At 45.3% G+C, this 20,522-nt stretch overlaps 2 protein-coding genes across 3 annotated transcripts in view; both read left to right on the top strand.

The window, feature by feature from the left end:
• Window positions 1–11,220, top strand: part of CAMTA1 (calmodulin binding transcription activator 1) — a 1,290,304-nt gene extending 1,279,084 nt beyond the window's left edge. For both annotated transcript variants that reach the window (XM_059716189.1, XM_059716188.1), the window contains one exon: window positions 7,660–11,220. In XM_059716189.1, the coding sequence (XP_059572172.1) occupies window positions 7,660–7,692 (33 nt within the window). In that variant the 3' untranslated portion in view covers window positions 7,693–11,220. The remainder of the gene's footprint in view (window positions 1–7,659) is intronic.
• A 2,532-nt stretch (window positions 11,221–13,752) lies between these two features.
• VAMP3 (vesicle associated membrane protein 3) lies at window positions 13,753–20,467 on the top strand. Its single transcript, XM_006267863.4, has 5 exons — window positions 13,753–13,860; window positions 15,987–16,068; window positions 17,897–18,055; window positions 18,772–18,823; window positions 19,563–20,467. Coding segments are annotated over exons 1-5 (315 nt in total). The 5' UTR covers window positions 13,753–13,858; the 3' UTR covers window positions 19,583–20,467.
• The last annotated feature ends 55 nt before the right edge of the window (window positions 20,468–20,522 follow it).

Consider the following 20,522-nt stretch of genomic DNA (forward strand, 5'->3'; position numbering starts at 1 on the left):
TCCACGTGTCACCAAGAATCTTGGCCCAGTGCTGCTCCCCCCACCCCAAGCCATCCTAATGTCTGTTGCCAGGCATAGACCTGAGTTTTAGATGCAACAGCTTCTCTGGGAGCAACTGTTTCCTGCTTCATGTTATAGGATTTGCTGTGTTTTGTGCTCAAGGTAAGTTGCTAAGAGAGCTTCCCCTCCACCTCCTCAACCCCTGCCTAAAATCTTCAGTAGAGAGAGGAAAGAGAGGTGGCTAGGTGTGCAAAGAGGGGATGTTAAGGTGGAGAGAATGATTCGGCCCCCCTTCAGGAAGGCAGCAGTCCATGCTTGTATCTTGAAAGCTATGTGAGCAGCCAATCTCCAAAAATCCTCCAGCCTGCAGGGGTTGTAGTCAGTCTAAGCCTTCAGCCTAGGGATCATGTTCTGCTTGACTATTTCTTTTGTCTACTGTTAATAAACAAGGTTGTGGTCCCGATTCATGTGAGCACTCACTACTGCAGCATCTCTGAAAAGTGGCAGCATACAAGAAAGCAAACAAGGCTTTCTAATGAATAACAAAAGGCCCCAGCCTCCCTTACCCCACGCAGAGCATTTTTCCCTATGCTAACCCCACATTCAGGAGCGGGTACCAGGGCAAAAAGCAGCGGCATGAATTTGTGCTGCTGATTTTTTCCCCATGGAAACTTCATGCCCCTGCTCACGGGGATGTGGCCTGTAAGTTTGATACCCCTGAACAACAGGGAGAGGCTGTTGCCATTCCTGGGGTGACCACAGGGGGTTCTGAAGGATTTGGTTTGCATACCCTACCTATGACAAGAAGGAAGGGTGCTAAGTGGACCTCTGGGCAAAAACACAGTCTGTTAAGAAACATTCATTACCCTGAGTGAACCAGCCCAGAACTATCTGATAAATAGGTAAGTTTTCAAATGCTATACCAGCTTTGTTCAAACACTGGTTGAAAACAGTCTACTATGGTGGCAGAAACTCGTCAAGAGTAGCCAGAGCCAGAAGCATTCCAGCTCTGCACAGACACTGGCAGGGTGCAAAGGGGACAGGAGCATTCCCGCAGTTCTGTCCTGGCCAAGGCCCTTGCCTTGCAGCAGGGTGCTCCCTTAGTACCAAGAGGAAAGTCAGAAGTAACAAGACAGTATTAGTGTTAAATTTCCAGTGGGTTCTGTGCCTCAATTTTGCCACTGCTTACACGTAATTCATACATGTTCCCACACTCCATCCCCAAACATGGTTCCTGGTTAAACGTGGAGTGTTAGTTCTGAAAATGTGGAAAACATAATAAATTCAAATAGTGTTATGATTAGCATCACATTGATAGCTATTTGCAGATGCTGTGGAGTAGCATTGCAAAGCACACTTGACTTGTATTTGGAAACAGCTGAGCACTCTGCAGCCTCTTTTGTCAGTACATTTCCTCTTTTGGAAGCCATGTAGCTCAGTTAATAGGTTGACTGGCTGTGGACTAGAAAAACTTGGATTTGAGCCCAGGGAGGATGGTAGGCTTTCACTCATTGTTTCCACTTCCAGTGCAGCCCTGAGGCCCACCCAGCCTCTTATCCAATGGGTACCAGGAGCTACAAGGGGACAAAGGTGGCTGAAGCATGGTGCTGATCACATCACCTCTTTCTTGTGCCGAGGTTAAAGAAATAGAGTCCTGTCTCCACTGCCCCAATGGGTCTCAATGGCCTGTAACTGGGACACTTTGCCCTTTCTTTTCAACCTGCAAGATCTTTCAGGCAAATTCCATACAGATGTGTTCTTTAAGCAACAATTGACACTGCAGATCCAAAGTTTATACCGGCCTAGAAACCTTTTCACTTCTCCAAGATTCTTTTCACCAAGAAAGGTGTTGCATATTTGTGAATAGAATCTGTACTAGTGCAAATATTGAAAGCTTGCAGTAATTAATTTACAATAGCATGCACATACCAGTTCAAGAGAGAGAATTACTAGGTCTGCACCAGTACAGATACTGCATGTCATAGGTTGAAGTTGGCAGCACAGCATGTCTTGCATTTTTCCAGCAAAAGTGCTCCATTAGTGTAGACTTTGCATGTTGAACTGCTAAGTATGGATACAGCATGTCTCAGTGAAAGAGCCACCAGCTTAAGAATTGTGCATGTTCTCAATAAGAGATCTGTAGTAATAACAGGTGAATTTTGTGTTACAGTGAGAGGTGCAGTTGAAAAAATGTGCAAGTTGCACTACAAATTATGCATCAGGAATGGTGTCTGATGCCTGTTTGTGATTAGCCTCAGCATTAAATGCAAAAAAGCACACATCTTTACAACACCTAGTATAGTGAGGGTCCTGGTCCCTGCCTATACCTCCTAAGTACTACAGCAATACAAGCAATAAATAGTTGTTACTGAGCAAGAAAGAGTTGCAGAGGAAGATGCAGAGGTTGACTTTAATGAGGGACTGCCATGGTACAAGATACACAATGGAGAATGATGTCCATGCACTGGTAACAAGAAAAGCACTGCGGAGTGGGGGGGGGGGGGGGGGGGGGGGGGGGGGGGGGCGTGCTCCATCTGTTAACCTCCTTGCTGCTGGGATTCCATCCTCAGGGTTAGCCTCCCTGCAGGGACTTAGGATCAACATCACACTACCTCCAGCTTAGGTATCCTTTCCCCTAGTGGCATTTACCAGCCCAAGGACTTGACCTCACCTCCCACCCCTTGAGAGCACTGTGGCTGCTGGCCTGTCAGCCCTCATGGGAAGGGGTAGAAAGCTCTCAGCTTCTCTCTGTTGAGTTTGTTTCACTTCAGAAAAGATTAAACACTAACAGGAGCAGACCCTGGAACCCCATTCTCTCTGACCAACCTCCTCTCCAACCTGCTGCATTTGTGTTGGGAATGAGTGTGCTCTGAGACCACTCACAGGGTTGGGGCTGGCAGGGGAGATAGGCAGGGGAAGCAGCAAGTTTGTTCATCTTTATGGGGTGCCAAGCATCCTGGGGTTATGCAGCCTTGCTTAGGTGGTTCTATACCTTCCCAGCAGGAGAAATATAAGCATGGGGAGGGGTGGGGGGTGGGCAGAAGGGTTACTGGTGGACAGGGTGCCAGGGGAATGTGGATGCCTCCAGGAATGAGTAGGAGCTTTCATAGATTTCATAGACATTAGGGCTGGAAGGGACCTTGGAAGATCATTGAGTCCCCTGCCCCAGGGGCAGGAAGTCAGCTGGGGTCATAAGGATCCCAGTAAGATAAGCATCCTATTTACTCTTGAAGGTGTTCAATGTAGGTGCTTGAACCACCTCCAATGGCAGGCTGTTACAAACCTTGGGGGCTCGGGCAGTAACGAATTTATTCCTTATGTCCAGCCTGAAATGGTCTTGCAGTAGTTTATAACCGTTCGACCTCGTCATCCCTTGGGGCGCTCTGGTGAACAAACATTCCCCCAGATACTGGTGGTCACCCCTGATAAACTTATAGGTGGCCATCAGATCACCCCTGAGCCTGCGCTTTTCCAGGCTAAAGAGCCCCAGGGCTCTCAGCCTGTCATCGTAGGGTCTGCTTCCCTGACCTCTGATCATGCGCGTGGCTCTTCTCTGGACTCTCTCAAGCTTCTCCACATCCTTTTTGAATTGTGGAACCCAAAACTGGACGCAGTACTCCAGCTGTGGCCTCACTAAGGCCGAGTACAAGGGGAGAATGACGTCCCGGGATTTGCTTGAGAAGCATCTATGGATACAAGCCAGCATTTTGGTCGCTTTACTAGCCGCAACATTGCATTGCAGGCTCGTGTTCATCTTGTGGTCAATGATGACCCCCAAGTCTCTTTCTTCCATAGTGCTAGCCAACATAGCACTGCCGAGCCTATAAGCATGCTGCAAGTTTCTCCTCCCAAGGTGGAGAACCTTGCATTTTTCAGTGTTAAACACCATCAGGTTCTCATCCACCCATTTGCTGAGCCTGTCCAGGTCAACCTGCATCACCCCCCTGTCTTCTGGTGTGGATGCTTTGCCCCAAAGTTTGGTGTCATCGGCGGACTTGGCCAATCCGCTTCTGACTCCAATGTCAACATCTTTAATGAAGATGTTGAACAATATGGGTCCAAGGACAGAGCCTTGGGGGGACCCCACTGGTCACAGGGCACCATGATGATTGACTTCTGTCAATTACTACCCTCTGGGTCTCACCACAAAGCCAATTTCCCAGCCAGCAGATCGTGGTGGACCCAAGGCCACAATTGGCCAGGTTCACCAAGAGGTGATCATGGGATACCAGATCGAAGGCTTTTTTGATGTCAAGGTATATGACATCAATCTCTTCTCCCTTGTCCAGGTGATAGGTCACCTGGTCATAGAAGGAAATGAGATTGGTCAAGCAAGACCTACCCACAACAAACCCGTGCTGGCTATCCCTCAGGATGTTGGCATCAGCCAGTCCATTAAGGATGGCCTCTTTAATAAACTTTTCTAAGATCTTCCCCTGGATAGAAGTCAGGCTGATGGGCCTATAGTTTGCCGGATGCACTTTCCTCCCTTTCTTTGAAATAGGCACCACGTTGGCCTTCTTTCAGTCTTCGGGCACTACACCAGAGCGCCAGGAGTTTTCAAAGATCCGTGCTAGAGGCTGGGCTATGATGCTCGCCAGCTCCTTGAGTACCCTGGGGTGTAGATTGTCAGGGTCGGCTGACTTGAAGGTATCCAGCCTCTCAAGGTGTTCCTTCACGAGGTCAGCATTGATGGAGGGCAGGGGATCCCCCTCACCCGGACCTCCCTGTCCTGTAGTGGGCATGGGCATCCCATGGGACTGATGAAAGACCGACACAAAGTACCCATTTAATAGGTTGGTTTTTTCCTGGGCGTCAGTTGTCCCATCTGGTTCATTAGGGGTCCAATGTTGCCCTTGCTTTTCCTCCGGCTCCCCACATATCTGAAAAAGGACTTTTTGTTGTCCTTGATGCTCAAAGCTAGTTGGTGTTCAGTTGCAGCCTTGGCTTTCCTGGTTCAGTCCCTGCAGGACCGGATCAGTGCAGAATAGGATATACAGTATAGATTTGGATCTCTGAAGTCATAGTTAAGGTGTCCAAGTCTCTTGATTTAATCCAGATTATATTAGCTGAAACTTATATTCACTGGACCAAATTTGGAAGTGATGTGTAAATCTGTGTCCATTACACACTGATGTTAAGACGTAAAGGCCAAGCTGGTATAGAGACCAAAAGAAGGGGGTCCGGTGGAATCTTTCTTTAACTTACATACTGTTCTAAATTGCTGTCCTTCTTACACTCTTATCATCCAGCCCCCACAGCACCTAATTTACATGAAACAAATGCTCTGTTAGATTCCTTTGTAGCTCTTTTTCCACCCGCAAGGGCAGATGATGCACAGCACCTCTAAATTTGCTGTCTTGTGTTGTCTCTAACTCAGTGCTTTTAAGGCACCAACTTGCTGTATATTCCTGCTAATTTGGGTCATATTATACCTTTTTGGTAGGATCACTACTCAACAGCAAAACTAGAACATGCAGAGTTAGGTGGCTTTTTCACATAAATACATACCTGTATATTGTAGCTTATTCCAACAGGATGTTTCTGATCTGTATATGTAATATGACATTTTTTGTTTGTTTTTCTGAGTGAGTTACTCTATCACGGTGGCTCATGGAAATGAGTCCACAAATAGCCTGAAAGAGTAAAATGGGGTTTCCTAGTTATGTGCATCAAACTAAAAGAATAGATGTATACAAATGTCCATGTGTACAAATGTATGTGTACAAATGCCAGATCACACTTTTCTGCTGTGCTCATGACTCATAAGCAATGAACAAGCTCACTTCTGTAGAACAACTGTGCAGCTGCCTCTTTGTTAGTTGGCCAAGTGGAATCAGAAAGCTACTATATAATGGAGACAAAAAGCTGTGACAGAGACACATTCCTGCCCCTTGGAGAACTAACAACCAACTCCTCTGAGTCTTGGTTTTCTGTTAGCATCTTGCCCTGTGTCCTGCCCCAGTCAGAGCTGGACATCTACATCTATTTATTTTTCCCATTCTCTGTAATGAAAATATCATAAGCAACAAACAGCAAGTGCCCATTAGCACCAGGAGGCAGGCTGCTCTCTTTTGGGCATGACACAGAGGCACTCAGTGCTTCGTTTTAAATTATTTTTTTTACTGCACAGCATTACGGAAGCAACATGCTAGAGCTTTGTGAATAAGAACCTAGCACTCCCAAAAACAGGTGCGCCAGAACTCGGCAAGTGAACAATTTGCTGTCTGCATTTGTCAAGTGGCCACAACCAGCATGTAGGTTTCCTATGCCAAGTGCTGAGTACCAGGAGCAGCCCTCTGGCACAGCAGGTTAGTCCCTGTGAACAGGCAGTGGCCCTGACTGTGCCAGTAAGGGTGACCACCTTTTCAAAATGGAAAGGCAGGACACATGTCCACCTCATGCCCCCACCACTGATGGCACGGCTGGAGCGGAGCCAAGTGGAGCCCATGGGGGGCAGGGGAGGATGGAGGCTACCTTGGGGTTCCCCACCCTGCTGCCCTTCCCCCAGGAGCCCTGCACCAGCCGTACTGCCATGGCAAGGTGCCCTCTGCCCACCTGGCAGCAGTGGGGAGCACTACTCCACAGCACTACTGCGGTGACTCCGAGGGAAAGGTGGCAGGGAGGGGAGCCCTGAGCTGACAGCAGGCGGCCCTCATCCACCCCACATACAACTCTGGGGAGGCATGTGTCTCCCCATTCCTCCCTCTCTGGGAATGTGTGCAGCATTGGGGAGCCAGCAGCCCTGGTGCCCCCGGATGAGCCGCCCATGGCTCCATTCCATTCCCCCAGATTGGCCCCATGCACATTCCTGCCTCAGTCCTGGGCCCCATGCACCACCCTGGCTGGACAGCTCCCCCAGCCTCTGTCCTGCTCCCCCAGCCCCTACCCCATTCGCTCCCTCACCATAGGGGCCTCAATCTGCCCCCTTCCTGGCCCCCCTCCCCTCCCCCCATAGAATTACCTGCAGGGAGCTGCTCTCCTGCAAGGGGAAAGTCACTGTTTCCTGTCTTTTTCCATAGAGAACAGAGAACCCAGATTCCTGTACAATACTGGGAATCCAGGACAGATACTGTCCTGGAGTCATTCAACCTGGGACGAAGACTTGATGTTCACATTTCGGGAGTGTCCCACCCAATTAGGGACCGGTGGTCACCCTAATGCCAGTCCATCCTACAGTCAGAAAATGCAAGGGCTGTCAGTGAAGTTGAGACAATATGAAGAGGAAGTGTATTCCCTAAACTTGGGTGGTTCTAATTTAACTGCCATGCACAGAGGCATATAAAGACTCTGGTGATTTGTAAGGTACTGTATATGTTAATGAAAGGGCACTTTACCCAAGGGATCTGATTCATAGGGAGTACCAAAGCAGCCAAAAAGGCATGTGACTAAATAAAGTCTATGCCAGAATGAACTTAGGAGGTAAACAGTGGCTCAGAAAGTGGTTGTGAAAGGTAAATTCTTCTTTATGAATGTGTCTTCTCTCAGTCTTCAGCCTCCCTCTGTCCTGACTGTTTGTTGTAGCAGGAGCTTCTCTTTTTCTACTCTCTGGGAGGTTACTATTTCATACTGCAGGTTTTAGTAAAGAAGCCCCTTCACTTTCTCCTTTGGAAGAGTTTAGGGATAGAAGTGTTACATTGTCCCTTCTTATTTTTTCAGAGTGAAAGAATTGAAAAAGGCCAAGGAACTTGAAGAGACGCAGCAGCATCCCGTAGCAATGTGACATTGCTTTTCAGACTGTTTTCATTTTCTGTTTTTAGCAGAGACATATAACAGCAACAACAAAAAACACCCCACTGCAGGTCTGGGAGGATCAGCTGCAGGATTTTAACAGTAATGTTTTGGTCATTGCATTTGCACTTTCATGGACAACTTTTAATTTGTTCAGCAAGACATCTTGGAACTCAATCTTCTGTTGGATCATGAGATAAAAGACACCAGGAGGAATTTGTGAGTTGCTTCATTCTCTCAGAAAGAAGAAGCGATTAATTATCCTTTTCACATAGGGCTGTATTAAAACAATGTGTGGAACTGTACAAATATTATACCAAAAATATTGTTAAGAAAAGTTGGGAATGCACAAGCAACACAAGAATGCTATTCCTGCACCTGTCAGGCATCTCCAAGAACCTGAAGCTTTGGGATTCTCAGTGGAGGGGCTTAGATCAGTAAATCTTTATTGGGTCCATGCATTCTCATTTTGTTCGTACTTCTGTCCTTTGTTTTTGTTTGAATCTCTCTACAGCACACTTAATGCAACTTTTTAAATCTGCAGGTTTTTAATACATCCCTGGGGAATTTACAGAGGGGGTTGGCTTCCAAGGTAAACGGGTAATGCATGGGAAACAAAGAGAGCAGCTCGATCAAGTTTTACAGTTTCTTTTTGGTATTTTTCTAGAACCTGCAAGTATATCAGTTGTCATGTACTTTTTCTCATATTCAGCACTTTATTTTCTAGCCTTACTCTCATGTGATATTTTAATTATTTTCTTAAAATAATTTGTAAAGCATGTAGTATGTTCTTTTTGGGATTTTTTTTAAAGTAACCTTTAAATTTCTTGTTCTACAGAGTCACATACATATGTTGCCTGGACATTTTTACCACCTAAAGATCAGAGTGGTGCTGCATTCTGGCCAGTAAATTTCTTATTTTGGCTATTTCATCAAAACCTGGGCAGTTTCTGTATATATAGAAGGTAGAAATGGAAAATGAGAAATAATATTTGAAAGGGAATATATTGATTAATTACTAAATATTTTATTCACAAAGGGTCAATAACTTGGCAAGATAAAATTATTATTTGTATAGTTTTGTCTGAATGAGCGAGAAGAGTGTGGATGTATTGTTTGTACATATTGTATATATTAAAACAAAGAGATATGTGCATGAATTCAAGAAAAAAAGAAATGAAAAAAGCAAAGCATTAGTGGCTATGGTCTGTAAAATGAAACAAAAACTTTATTTCACTATAAGAAACTTTATTTTAAATGTTCTTTAGAAGAACATTTTGCTAAAGCATGACTAAATGGCAAAAAAGAGCTACTGTATTTAGACTTAGGAAAAAAGGCAGAGTAACATTACTAAAAAAGGATATGTTTACATTTGATTTTGGCTACCAGGAGTTTATTTTATTTTATTTTAATTTTCTTTCTTTCTGTATTTCTTTTGCCAATGGTGCCAAGTAATGTGAATGCTAATATTGCTTAAAAAAATTAAGTTACTTTCGCAAAGCAGATAATCATAAGAATACAAAATCGTATCTAGCTTAACACCATACACTCACTCCAATAAAGAACACTTAGAATGAACATAAACTGAAAAAAAAGAAATAGTATGAAAGTAGAAAATATGTTTCACATTTTCATATCTCCTGCTGGAAGTCAGAAAATGTAATAAAAATTGCACAAAAATAAAAAAAAATAAAAATAAGTAAAAACTTAAAAGATGCAAACTGATCTTGTAGGGGTGTCATGGTATATTGCTATTTCCACATAGTGAGGAGCCAAAGAAATCAGATATTTTAAAAAGTGAAATACTAATGTAAAACTGTCGTAAAGTTTAAACAGGATGGGCAAGATTCTGATCTTAATTGCACTGGGACGTATCAGGAGTAATACCCCTGAAATTGGCACAGTTACTCTGGGTTTACACAGGTGTAGCTAACATCAGAAACTGCTCCTGTGTGTTTATTTTGCTAGTGCCAGTTTAAAATTTCCAAATGATTGGTGTAAATTTTAGATGGTTAGTTTTAGAATAGTTGTTCTTACTTGATCCAGGCCACCAACTGAAATATGTAATTGCAAGGCTTGTTGTGAAGCCTAAAAATATCACAGATTATAAACTTTTAAACTGGTGTCTTTAAAAGAAAAGTAAAGACAAAGGTTGTGGCAAAAAAACTGGGGTCAGTGCTCTTGGTGCCTTTTCTATAATTGTACCTGTTTTTAATTACTTCTTTTCACTGCCAGCATTGAATTACAGTGTATGTGCTATAGCTCATGATCAGAACACTCTGTACATTTGTGAACTGCTGCTTTATGATCTGATTCAATAAGAGAAATTGTCTGGCTGCCACATTGTGGCTGTGGCAGCCTTTTAACTTCAATTTATTTTATTGAATTGGAATACACATTATGTATTCCACACACAAAAAATGGGAACAGGAAATGGAAAAAAGAAACTCCTTCTGGAATGCTCTGTATTAGTACTGGAAGAACTCTGACACTTTGAATGTGTTTGTCCCATTTGCCAGTATTATGGCACATATAATTGATCTTTTCCTAACAAGAAAGAGTAATGACCTCAGTGGCAGTATTTAACCCCTTGCGTTTGTACTGAGAAACCGTGTCTACACGAGATGATTTAATGTGCAACAGGCTAATCTACCGTGCAGTAAAGCGTCACCGCTTACTGTGAAGTAAATTAGTTTACCGCGCTGTAAATTTACTGCACAGAATAGCCAAATAGCATTAACTGCACATGTAGACATGCCGACAGAGTCAGTAATATACAGAGCTATTTCAAATCCATGGGCCTTGTGATGTATCTACTGACAGAGGCCCTGCTTCAGCCAAACACATAAGTACGTGCTTAATATCAAGCATGTAAGCAATTCTGTTAGCTTCCATAGGAGTATTCACATGCTTAAAGTTAAGTATATCCTTAAGTGCTTTGCCGTGTCAGGTCATAAGTCTTCAGTGTATCAGTGACCACTGGTGAGTTAAATACACTGTCCCACTGAAGTGAAGTGATTCTATTCACCCTTTTCTTGATTGTGGAACTCATATTTTAATAGATGATAGTGCAGCTTTCTGGGAAAATCAGGATTCCCAAGTGCCAGGAGCAGGATCTTCTGTCTCCTGCAAGTGGAATTGCTCCTTCATGTAACACATCTGAAAACAGTAATACTGTGTGAAAGAAATACAGAATATAACATGAACCCCCTCTATGGTTGCACGCTTACAGCAGTTCCACACAGTAGTTGGCGCCCGATGGGGAGTCCCCAAAACTTGCATGTAAAACTAGTATAGATGTCTCTCTTTTGTAAGTTTTATTTTTGTAACTGTGCATGTAAAGCATCACTGAATCAATGGATCTGTTGAAGAACTCAGCTGCTGGAACCATGCAAAATGTTTTGAATTGCCCTTAAAATATGGAAAATGTTTTCTGAATGCTTTATATTCTTTCTGCTGTAAATTAAAAACAAAGAAAATTTCCCCATACTAAGTGTGTGTTTTTTAACCTTCCATTTTAACCAAGGAGCTGCATCTTCCTTGAGTAACTATAGTTAGCCTTTTAAAAAGCAAGTCTGTCACATGACCTATTTGCAAACATCACTCAGGTTCTTGACTGGCTGGATTTCAAACGCAGCTGTCTTTTTTGATTTTTTTTTTAAACTATCATAGACCCAAATCCTGCTGTGTAGTGGATATGCAGGTTTGACTGCACTGAGTGGGTCCAAGCACTCACATCTGAGAGAATGTGATCCTTAAAATCTCTTGATCTGTCTTTCTTCTGGATTGTAATGTGTACCCTCCATCCGGTATGTAGACCAGCACATTTCAGGACACTTCTTAAGTATTAAACTTACTGGACTTTCAACTGGCTTCTGATGCCCCCAAGAGTTCCAGGTAATTACTCAGAAGTGCACTGCCTGCCACATCTTTCTAAGATCTCAGGTCAGCCCAAAGATGCTCAGCCTGGTGTTGGGCACTGCCATAAAAGATTCAGGGAGAATGCATGGTCCTCACACCTCACTTCCTAGTTAGGCAGTAGTGGGACAGGCTGGATAAGGCTCCTTCCTCCATTTTTTGGTTCCCTTTGCTATGGGGTAAAAGTTTGTCTTTTGACTGTTAAATCAGCTTTTACAGCAGAAAGGAAATGGGTTTTGCCGTCCTGGACGCTGGTCTCCCTTTCTGTATGTGTCTCATGGCAACATTTAGCAACATGGCTACAACCCCTAGAAACCTCACTGTATTTAAAATATGTGGGGGCAAATTCATCCCTGCTGTAACTCCCCTGAAGCCAACAGTCAGGGGAGATAAATTCTGAGCCAGGCTCAGAGACTAGTGTCTGTCAGATACTAGAGATCATGATGCTGTATGAGATGGCAGAATAATTTCTAAGGAAAACAACTGAAAACTGATCAAATGTTGATGGGTTTGATCCATGCCTTCAGGGATGAATTTGGCCCAGTTTCCAGGCATGACAGTCACTGTCTCTCCAGACTGAGATGTGCTACTCACAGTGTGCACTTTCCAATGCAAACCAGGGTACAAGTGCTCATGTTTCTATTGCACAATATTAATGACACTTCCCTGCAGGAAGGAGCAACTGAACCCTACATCCAGGAAGATTATAGATGTATGAATGATGTTAACAGAATAAAATGGAACAGGAGGAGCTTAAGAAAGTATCAAGAAATATTTGACCAGCACTTAGATGGCTCCAGTCCTGATTAAGGCCTTTAGAATCTATTGTAATGGAAATATATAATAATAAAATATATATTTCATTTAGCAATTTTTAACTTTCTGCAAACAAAAGTCAGTACCTCTCCTATTGGAAATATTGGGAAATTACATTACATCAGACCTCAGTAATGGAAATAACCCTTTTTGCTTTTATAGCATAAATAATCCAGAAGGTGTGCTGGTCCTGAGTCAAATGATTCAAACATGCATATCTGGTCAAACCAGATTACACCTCGGCAGTCCCTGTGTCCTCACAGACTATGCAGAGATCCCAGACAACTAAGCCTGCCAAGGTAGATTGTTGTACCGGGCCAAGACACTGCGATTTCAGGTTTCCCTACACTTAAATGTAGACAGCTGCAAGACCACATTGGATGACCCCTTGGTGCTTCTACATGTGCACTTCACCGCAGAGCTAACTAATTAGTTCTGCAGTAAAGCATCACCATCTACCTGTGCTCCTCTTATTAGAGTGCAGTAAACTAATTAACTCTGCTGTAGGGTAGTACTGTCTGAGACAAATACTATCCTACAGTGGAGTAGTTGCATATGCCAGAACACACATGTAGATGGTGGCCTGGGCTGGCTGAGGCACGAGGGTGCTACAGTGCAGAGGCTGCCTGCCAGCTAGCCCCACACAGTAACACAAAAGTGCTGGAGTTCACACCCCCCCACCCAAGCTGGCACCGTCATCACTATCCTGCCTTCTACTTGACTTCAGACTAACACGGCAGTGTCTCGCCAGCCATTACTGACAGGACAAGCCCTCAGCTAGGTAGGGGGAGGGGGTGCAGGCTCCCTACAGACCCGAGGCACTTTTGAACCTTTCACCTCACTAACATCCAGGTGGGGCTGCGCCCGGCAACCGACCCTCGCGCCCTCGGCGGACAGGCGGGGTGTGCCGGATGGGGGTGCGAGTCTCCTCCTGAGCCAGGCCCAGCCGCTACGGGCGCGCTGGAGCCCAGGCCCTTCAGCCGGGACGAGCACGTCGGCTGCCGGGTTCTGGCCCCCGCTCCGTGCCGCGCCGGCCGGCTGGGCCGCCCGCTCTGCAGCAAGGGTGACGGCGGGGCGGCTGCCCACACGGACATGGCCCGCGCGCCGCGGCACGGCAGGCTCGGGTCGCCCCAGGTAGCGCGGGCGGCGCCGGACTGACTGCGAGCTCAGCCTTGCTGCTCCCCCTCCGGCCCGGCCCCCCCCGGCCCGCGACCCCGCCCCGGGCGACGGCGGCCCAGGCCAGGCCCCTCCCACAGGCCGTGGCGTGGGCTGAAGAGGCTCCTCCCCAGACGTCATATCCTGCCGTTGCCCAGCCTGCGCACTGCTTCCGGCTTGGTGCTGCTCCCTGGGCCGCCCGTGAGGTTAGCAGGAGGCCGCTCGCCCGCCCGCCAGCATGTGAGTCCGGGGCAGGGGAGGAGCCGTGGGGACCCGGCTTGGTCGTTGCGTGTCCTGGGCCGGGAGCTGGCGCTGTCCTTGGGTTTCTTCTGGGCGGGCGGGCGGGCTGGGGGGCGGCACTAGGCCCTGCCTGTCGCGCTCCTTGGGGCCTGGTGGGGGCTGATAGCGACGTCCCCGCGACCGAACTCTGGGTTGGGCGGGGCGGGGCGGGGCGGGGCGGGGCGCGGAGCCGCTCGTCCCTTCCCGTGACGCCCGCCCGCCCGCAAGAGGCTCCTCGAGACTGGCTGGTCCTGAGGGGCCGGGCCCGGAGCTGGGGGCGGCGAGCGTGGGCCTCGGCCGCGGTGGCTCCTTGCGTGTAAGAGCGTTGCCAGGGGCTCTCGCACCCGCCCGAAGTGCCCCGAGCTCAGCGGGAGCCACGGCAGCCTTCTTTCTGTTTAAGAGGCGTCCAGTTTGCGTGAAAGATTTAAGGTGCTGGGGCTAATCTTCCATACTCAAAAAGGTGGCACCAGTCCTGTCAGTGCTGGGATCCAGCTCTCCGGGAGGATTCCCCTAGAGATCTGACAAGGGGCCTGAGCCTTCCCCTTTCCTTCCACGCACAGCCCAGTGGGAATTCACTTCTAAGTCGGGGGTAGTTCAGTCGCTTCTAACTGCAGATATTGCTTTCAAGACTCCTAGAAAAAGTTAATTGCTTGAGTACTGCCACCTGTTGATATTGGCTAAGGGGAATGTAATGGTGTGCTTGGATCCGGAACAGAGGAAACCAGAATACTAAGCACAGTGCACTCTATACACCTGCTCCAGGGGTGGGGGGAGTTTAATTAGAGGGGCTCTAATTAAAGTACCTGAAGGGTCTGGTGTATCAGCATCCCTGTGCTTCAAAATGGCAGTGGGGTGTGTTTGAAAATAAAGTGCCCTTACCACTATTTTGAAGTGCTGGGACATGATATACCAGATGCAAGCTGGCTGTTGGAGTGTGGTAATTAGCACTCCAGATTCCATTAGTGGAGTTTGCTACACTGTAATTGCAGAATGTCAGAGCAGCCTCTGCACTGAAGTATAGGCACCTGGTGTTCATAAAAGAGGTATAAAAGTTGAGCAGATGAGTGAAGAACTTCCCCTAACTTAGGAAGGATATGAGAGAGAGAGAGGAAATGCCTGCTGTGTTTTATAAACTTTCAAGTTTTAAAGTTGTAGAAGGAAATAACACAGTCACTTGCTACCTGAGGCTCTGGGGAAAAAACTGGGTTCAGAGAAGCTTTGTAACTGTTTATGAAGCTTCTTGTCTTCTGAAATATCTAGCACTGAATACTGAATTGGCTTTCTTTTCCTAGTGACCTAGGAAAATTATTAAATAGCAGGAGATGCTGCATGGACATAATTACTTGAAACCATCTCTTTTTCCACAAGTTGATCTGAATTTCTGTTGACAGCTATTGAACTTCCAAGTTCAAATAATAAAATGTGCCTGAATTCATGTGCCCTTATTTCAAAAGGGAGAAAAATATTGATGGGTTGCAGTTCTTGGCATTTGATAGCAATGTGAGCTATTGTTTATCTCTTATTTCTTTCTTGGCTGTTGTATTAGTTTGCCTCTGCTTGCCCTCTGCTGCTTCTACAGCCATGCACTAGTGATAAAGACTTAGGAACTCTGCCCGTAGCTAACTTCACTTCTTTGCTGCTTAAAGACTACTAACTTATGAGAGACTGTGGTCTGAGGGAATGTCTGTATTGCCTCTAGGCTGCTATTGAGGCTGCTATTGCCAGGGTTTACTTACTGGCCATCGGTTTCTATTTCTCTCACTCCAGAACTGGAGCTGAAGCAAGGAAGCTCAGGTGTGCCTTACCCTGCTGCTTTCTGGTTCTTTGTTTTTTGGGATGCTTGAAAGTGGCAGGAAGGCTACCCACAATCCCTGCTTTAGAGCAGGTGGATGAGGCTTTATTCTTGTGGGCAGTTGCAAGAATCCCACTGAAGGACTGTGGCAATAACTGCATTTCTGTCTCTTCATCCTACTGAGAATGGGGACTGGTTGCTGAGCCATTTTCTGTGACTTGCATACAAAATCTGTCTGGAAGTCTTGTGTCCCAGTTAGGGATGCAGTATAAAATAACTACAACTATCTCTGCAGGTCGGCAAGTGGCACTGGAAGCTCAAGCGCTGCCTCTGGCAGTAATCGTCGTCTTCAGCAAACACAGCATCAAGTAGATGAGGTACAGTCTTCACCTGCACTTCTCCTGGTCTGCTGACATCAGGAGACCCCAGGGGAGGTGGTGGGTGGAGGGAGATGCAGCTAAAATGTAATGTGGTCAAAATTAAATTTGTCTGCCTGGGTATGTTAACGAAGGGTCAGCATCTCTTCATGTTTGTTCTTGCCCTTAGTCTCATGTACTGTTTCTTCATTTGTTGCAAGCAACTTGTTCCTATATTTCCTATATTAGTAAGTGACCCTTGGTTCACTTGCTCTGTGCACTAACTCTGCGAGACTTGGACATTAAAAAGACATTGGTGAGCTTGGCTTCTGAGAGAGGATGAGTCTCCCCTTTCAGGAGCTGAAAAGACATTGAAACTTGTAGTTATTGTAATTACCTGACTCCAAGATGAATCTGAATTTAAGATTACTACTCTTTTTACCCCCTCCCCCCCCCCCCTTATAATTCAGGGGTTGACAACTTTTGGGCAGAGTGCCAGAAACACCCCCAACTTTGACTTGTACGTTGTTGTAGCAGTGCAGCCCTGGGCCCTTCCCCACCATCCACCCCATGGTATGAGTGTCAAGCAAAATACCTTCACGTGCCACACTCTGGCACCCGTGCTGGGGGTTGCCTACCGCTGACCTAGATTCTATATGGACACTTTTTATAAATTGGTTTAATCGTCTATGTATAGACTCTAGTTATTGGAGGGTCATCTTAAATTTGTGTTTAACCCCCTACCACTCCTACCTCTGTGGTGTTGCCAGGCAGTGGGGGAATCAAGTGGTTTAAACCCTTGTCCCCTTCTGTCTATCTCTGTCCTACCTAACCCCATCCTTCCAGTTCCTGTCTTGTGTCCTGATTCGTAGCTCCTTGCACCTGCCCCATTGCCTCTGTCCCTTGGTGTCGTCCGTGCCCCCCAGGAGCACAGCACATGGCTGCTTTAGTCCAGCCTTACAGTAACAGTTGTGGCAACAGCCCCAGCCCCATAGCCAGGCCACAGCTGTTGTTGCCATTGTTACTACTGAGCAAGCACATGGACTGGGGCCAGAGTAGCCTGGAACATGGAGCACATGGTTAGAGCCAGAAAGTAAGTTGTGGGAGGATTGGAGGCAGAGGAGGTGGAGGCAGCAGCTGTAGCTCTAAGCCTGGTTCAGGACTCCCTCAGGCAGGGGTGGAGTTGGAGCTGCAGCAGCCACTTGTTCCCCTCATGGCCTTGTGCTCAAATCCAAGATGAGGGGCTTCCCCTCACATGTTGAAAGCAAGGGGAGGAGAAAAACCTCCTTTTGGATTAGAATAAATGCAGTTTCATAGTTGGTAGGTTTGGAAGGGACCTAATCAGATCATCAAGTAGTTTATATCAATTTTGTGTGGAAACCCAAAACGTATCCTTTGAAGGAAAGTACGATCTCTTGAGTTGATAGGCAAACTGTGTGCTATTCTAGCCATTTAGAAAAGTTCAATGGGCTTGTACGCTAAATGAGAGGAGGAGAAATGTGTGGTTTAAACAGTAGGGTTTTCATATCTTTGCTCTTAAGCTGTGCTGACATCACTTGCCACAACAGTCTTAATGGCTTACTTGTGCTTCTCGGGGATCTCAACCCACAGCTTCTGATAGTGAAATCCTAGGCAGGCATCAGTTCACAAGTAAATGAACAACTTACAAATGTTCTTTAATAAAGTAAGAACTTCTTAAAAGGTGGTAGCTTTGACTTGGTTTACGACAGTGGTATCTTTCAAGTTTGTGTTTTGGTTTTTGTTTTGGGCTTTTTTTTCTTTCTTTAAAAAGCCAGTGGGGGGAACGGATTTGGTTTATGAATCACCTAACACAGCCTTTGACTTGCAGGTGGTGGACATCATGAGGGTGAATGTAGACAAGGTGTTGGAGCGAGATCAGAAGCTGTCTGAGTTGGATGACCGTGCCGATGCCCTGCAAGCAGGAGCTTCCCAGTTTGAAACAAGTGCTGCCAAGCTGAAAAGAAAGTATTGGTGGAAGAACTGCAAGGTAACCATCAGACTTGAGTGTTTTTCCAATACCAATAACCGCTATCTTGAGACCTATAAGAACCTGTGTGCTACACAGTGGCAAAATTGTGCACCCAAAAATGCCTTAAGTACAAAAAAAAAAAAAAAAAAATAGTACTCTGGAGCCACATGAAAGCCTCTGACTTGCTGTGTACTAGCCAAAGCCTGGCATTACATAAGATTCTTTTTTAGCTACATTGCTGTCCTGGAGAAGTGATTCCAGTAATCTAAGATTCAGAAGAAGTCCACTGATGCAGGTTGAGAAGCAACATGCAGAAAACTCTGTAGAGGAAACTGCAGTTGCTTTAGGTCTTTGAACATTTCCAATTATAGGAAGAGCTAGGAACACTTAGTAGCTTCTGAACATTCAGTGGTAAAGGACAGTTGTAAGATGGGTCAGTAGTTGGGTCTAGTAAAGAAGGCCTAATTTTGAGCACTTTAGCTTGTATGTTACATAACTCATAACTTAGATGGACTTTGGGGTGTGGTGTGAACAGCTACAGTAAAACAGGCCTTTATGTTCTGAACTTAAACCTAACTTGGCTAACGTTGCCTGAAGCAAGACTGAAGTTTTACCTTTTTTGCTGCCTTAGTGGCATATGTTGCAAGACTACATTTGCATTGCTGCTTCAGTAGTAACTTAAAAGCTTCATTAGAGCTGGTCCATTGGTAATGCTGTGGTGTCTTTTTACACAGATGTGGGCAATACTGATTGCTACTGTTCTCATCATCATTATAATCATCATTGGTAAGTCTTTTGGGTTTTATTTTTCCTTCTTTTAGAAGACTCCTCAGTGGGGTTAGCTAGCTGGGGCATATTCATTTTCAGGTCAGACCAATGTATCAACAGCAGCCACTGTTTCATAAAGTTCAGGGCGTTAAAAACACAGTTTACGCAGCAATACTTAATTTTAACAATACTTAAGTGTCTGACAAAAGTGGTAGTCTGGAGTACCAATGTTGCCAGATTGCATGTTACTGGTATACCAGTAACAATGTGGTGACATTTGGAAACAGTAACTCCTGTGCAGTGAAATGGGATCTAGCAGGGGATCAGAACTAAAAGTGAGTTTTAGTTGCAGCTTTACCAGTGATTTTTTTTTTTTCTGGGAGCATGAGGAAGATGCTCTCAAACCTTGTCTTGGTTTCTTAATATTTTAAATGGAGATGAAGCCTATGTAGCTTAAGGCTTGTGAGAAATCCTCTCTCTAAAGTACATAGAGGTAGGTGTGCGTGGTCTGCAACTACAAATGTGGATGCCATAAATAATTTGCAAGTTAGAAGTACCCAGTATGTGACCCCTGAAAGCAAATACATGCAGAAAGAAAATCATGGTTTGGGGAGAAGCGACTGCAGGGAATGATTTGAGACTCTTATGAGTTTCAGTTGCAGCATTGCTTGCTTTTTCCCTATGCTTGCCTTTTGGGAAGGGGGAAGTTGTTCTGATCTTGACCCACTCCCCTACCCCCCCCCTCTTCTATTTATAGTCTGGAATGTGTCCTCATGAGTTCTAAGAAGAAACTCGCAACAGTTGAAGATCTTACTTCAGTCTCTACTGCAAACCTGCTGTGTTATCAAGCTCACCTACTGATGTATGAAGCAGAACTATTCTGATTAGTGAAACATTAGCTTTTCTCTGATGTATAGAAAGTGTGCCTTAAGAGGCACTCCTACTTGTTAAATACTAATAAGCACAGCCCACAACTTGTACAGTGCCTTATAAACTTGAGTATGAGCTGGTGAAGAGGATTTAATAAGGTTTTAGGTTTTGCAACTCTGGAGCCAATATAATGCTGCCAGTAGTTGCTTTCTAAATGCATTTGAAGAATGTACCTAGGTATCTATCCTCTTCTCTGTCTTACTCCATTTAAAGAGGTCTCTTTTGACCCCATGTTGCTGAAGAAGTGGGAGCCAAATATCCAAGTTGTGCCTTTCTGGACTAAACTCTGCCACTTGAACAGACTTTGCCTTAATTTAATAATGCTTTGTAATCACTACTGTGTTGCACACAACTCCATATTTGTAACACTTGTGTATTCTAGTATTTAAACTGCAGAGACTGCGCATGTAACAGTCAGTACTGCTCTGAGATATTTAGAATTGCCTTTAACATGGTGGGATGTTTACAATCTCTTCCAAGTAAAGTATGTCACTTGGTGACCTCTGTGACCAAGAAAGGCTCCTTTTTTGAAGCATTTGGTTTTTGTAATGGTACAGATTACTTACCAAAGTTTCTATTTGCCAAAAAGTGAAAATGCTTCAAGCCAGTAAGATGTTTCCATTATAGATTTGGTGACAAATGTAACAATTGAGTATACAGATTGCTCTGCAACTATAAGTAACGTGTTTGCGTGACTCTATCCAGGTGCTCTTGTAAAATATTTTGCCCCTGTTTTGGATTCAGTGGCTCTTTTTTGAACTTGCCTTCCTCCCCTTTCCCTAAGCCT

Source organism: Alligator mississippiensis, chromosome 13 (assembly GCF_030867095.1).
Source record: "Alligator mississippiensis isolate rAllMis1 chromosome 13, rAllMis1, whole genome shotgun sequence".
NCBI lineage: Eukaryota > Metazoa > Chordata > Crocodylia > Alligatoridae > Alligator > Alligator mississippiensis.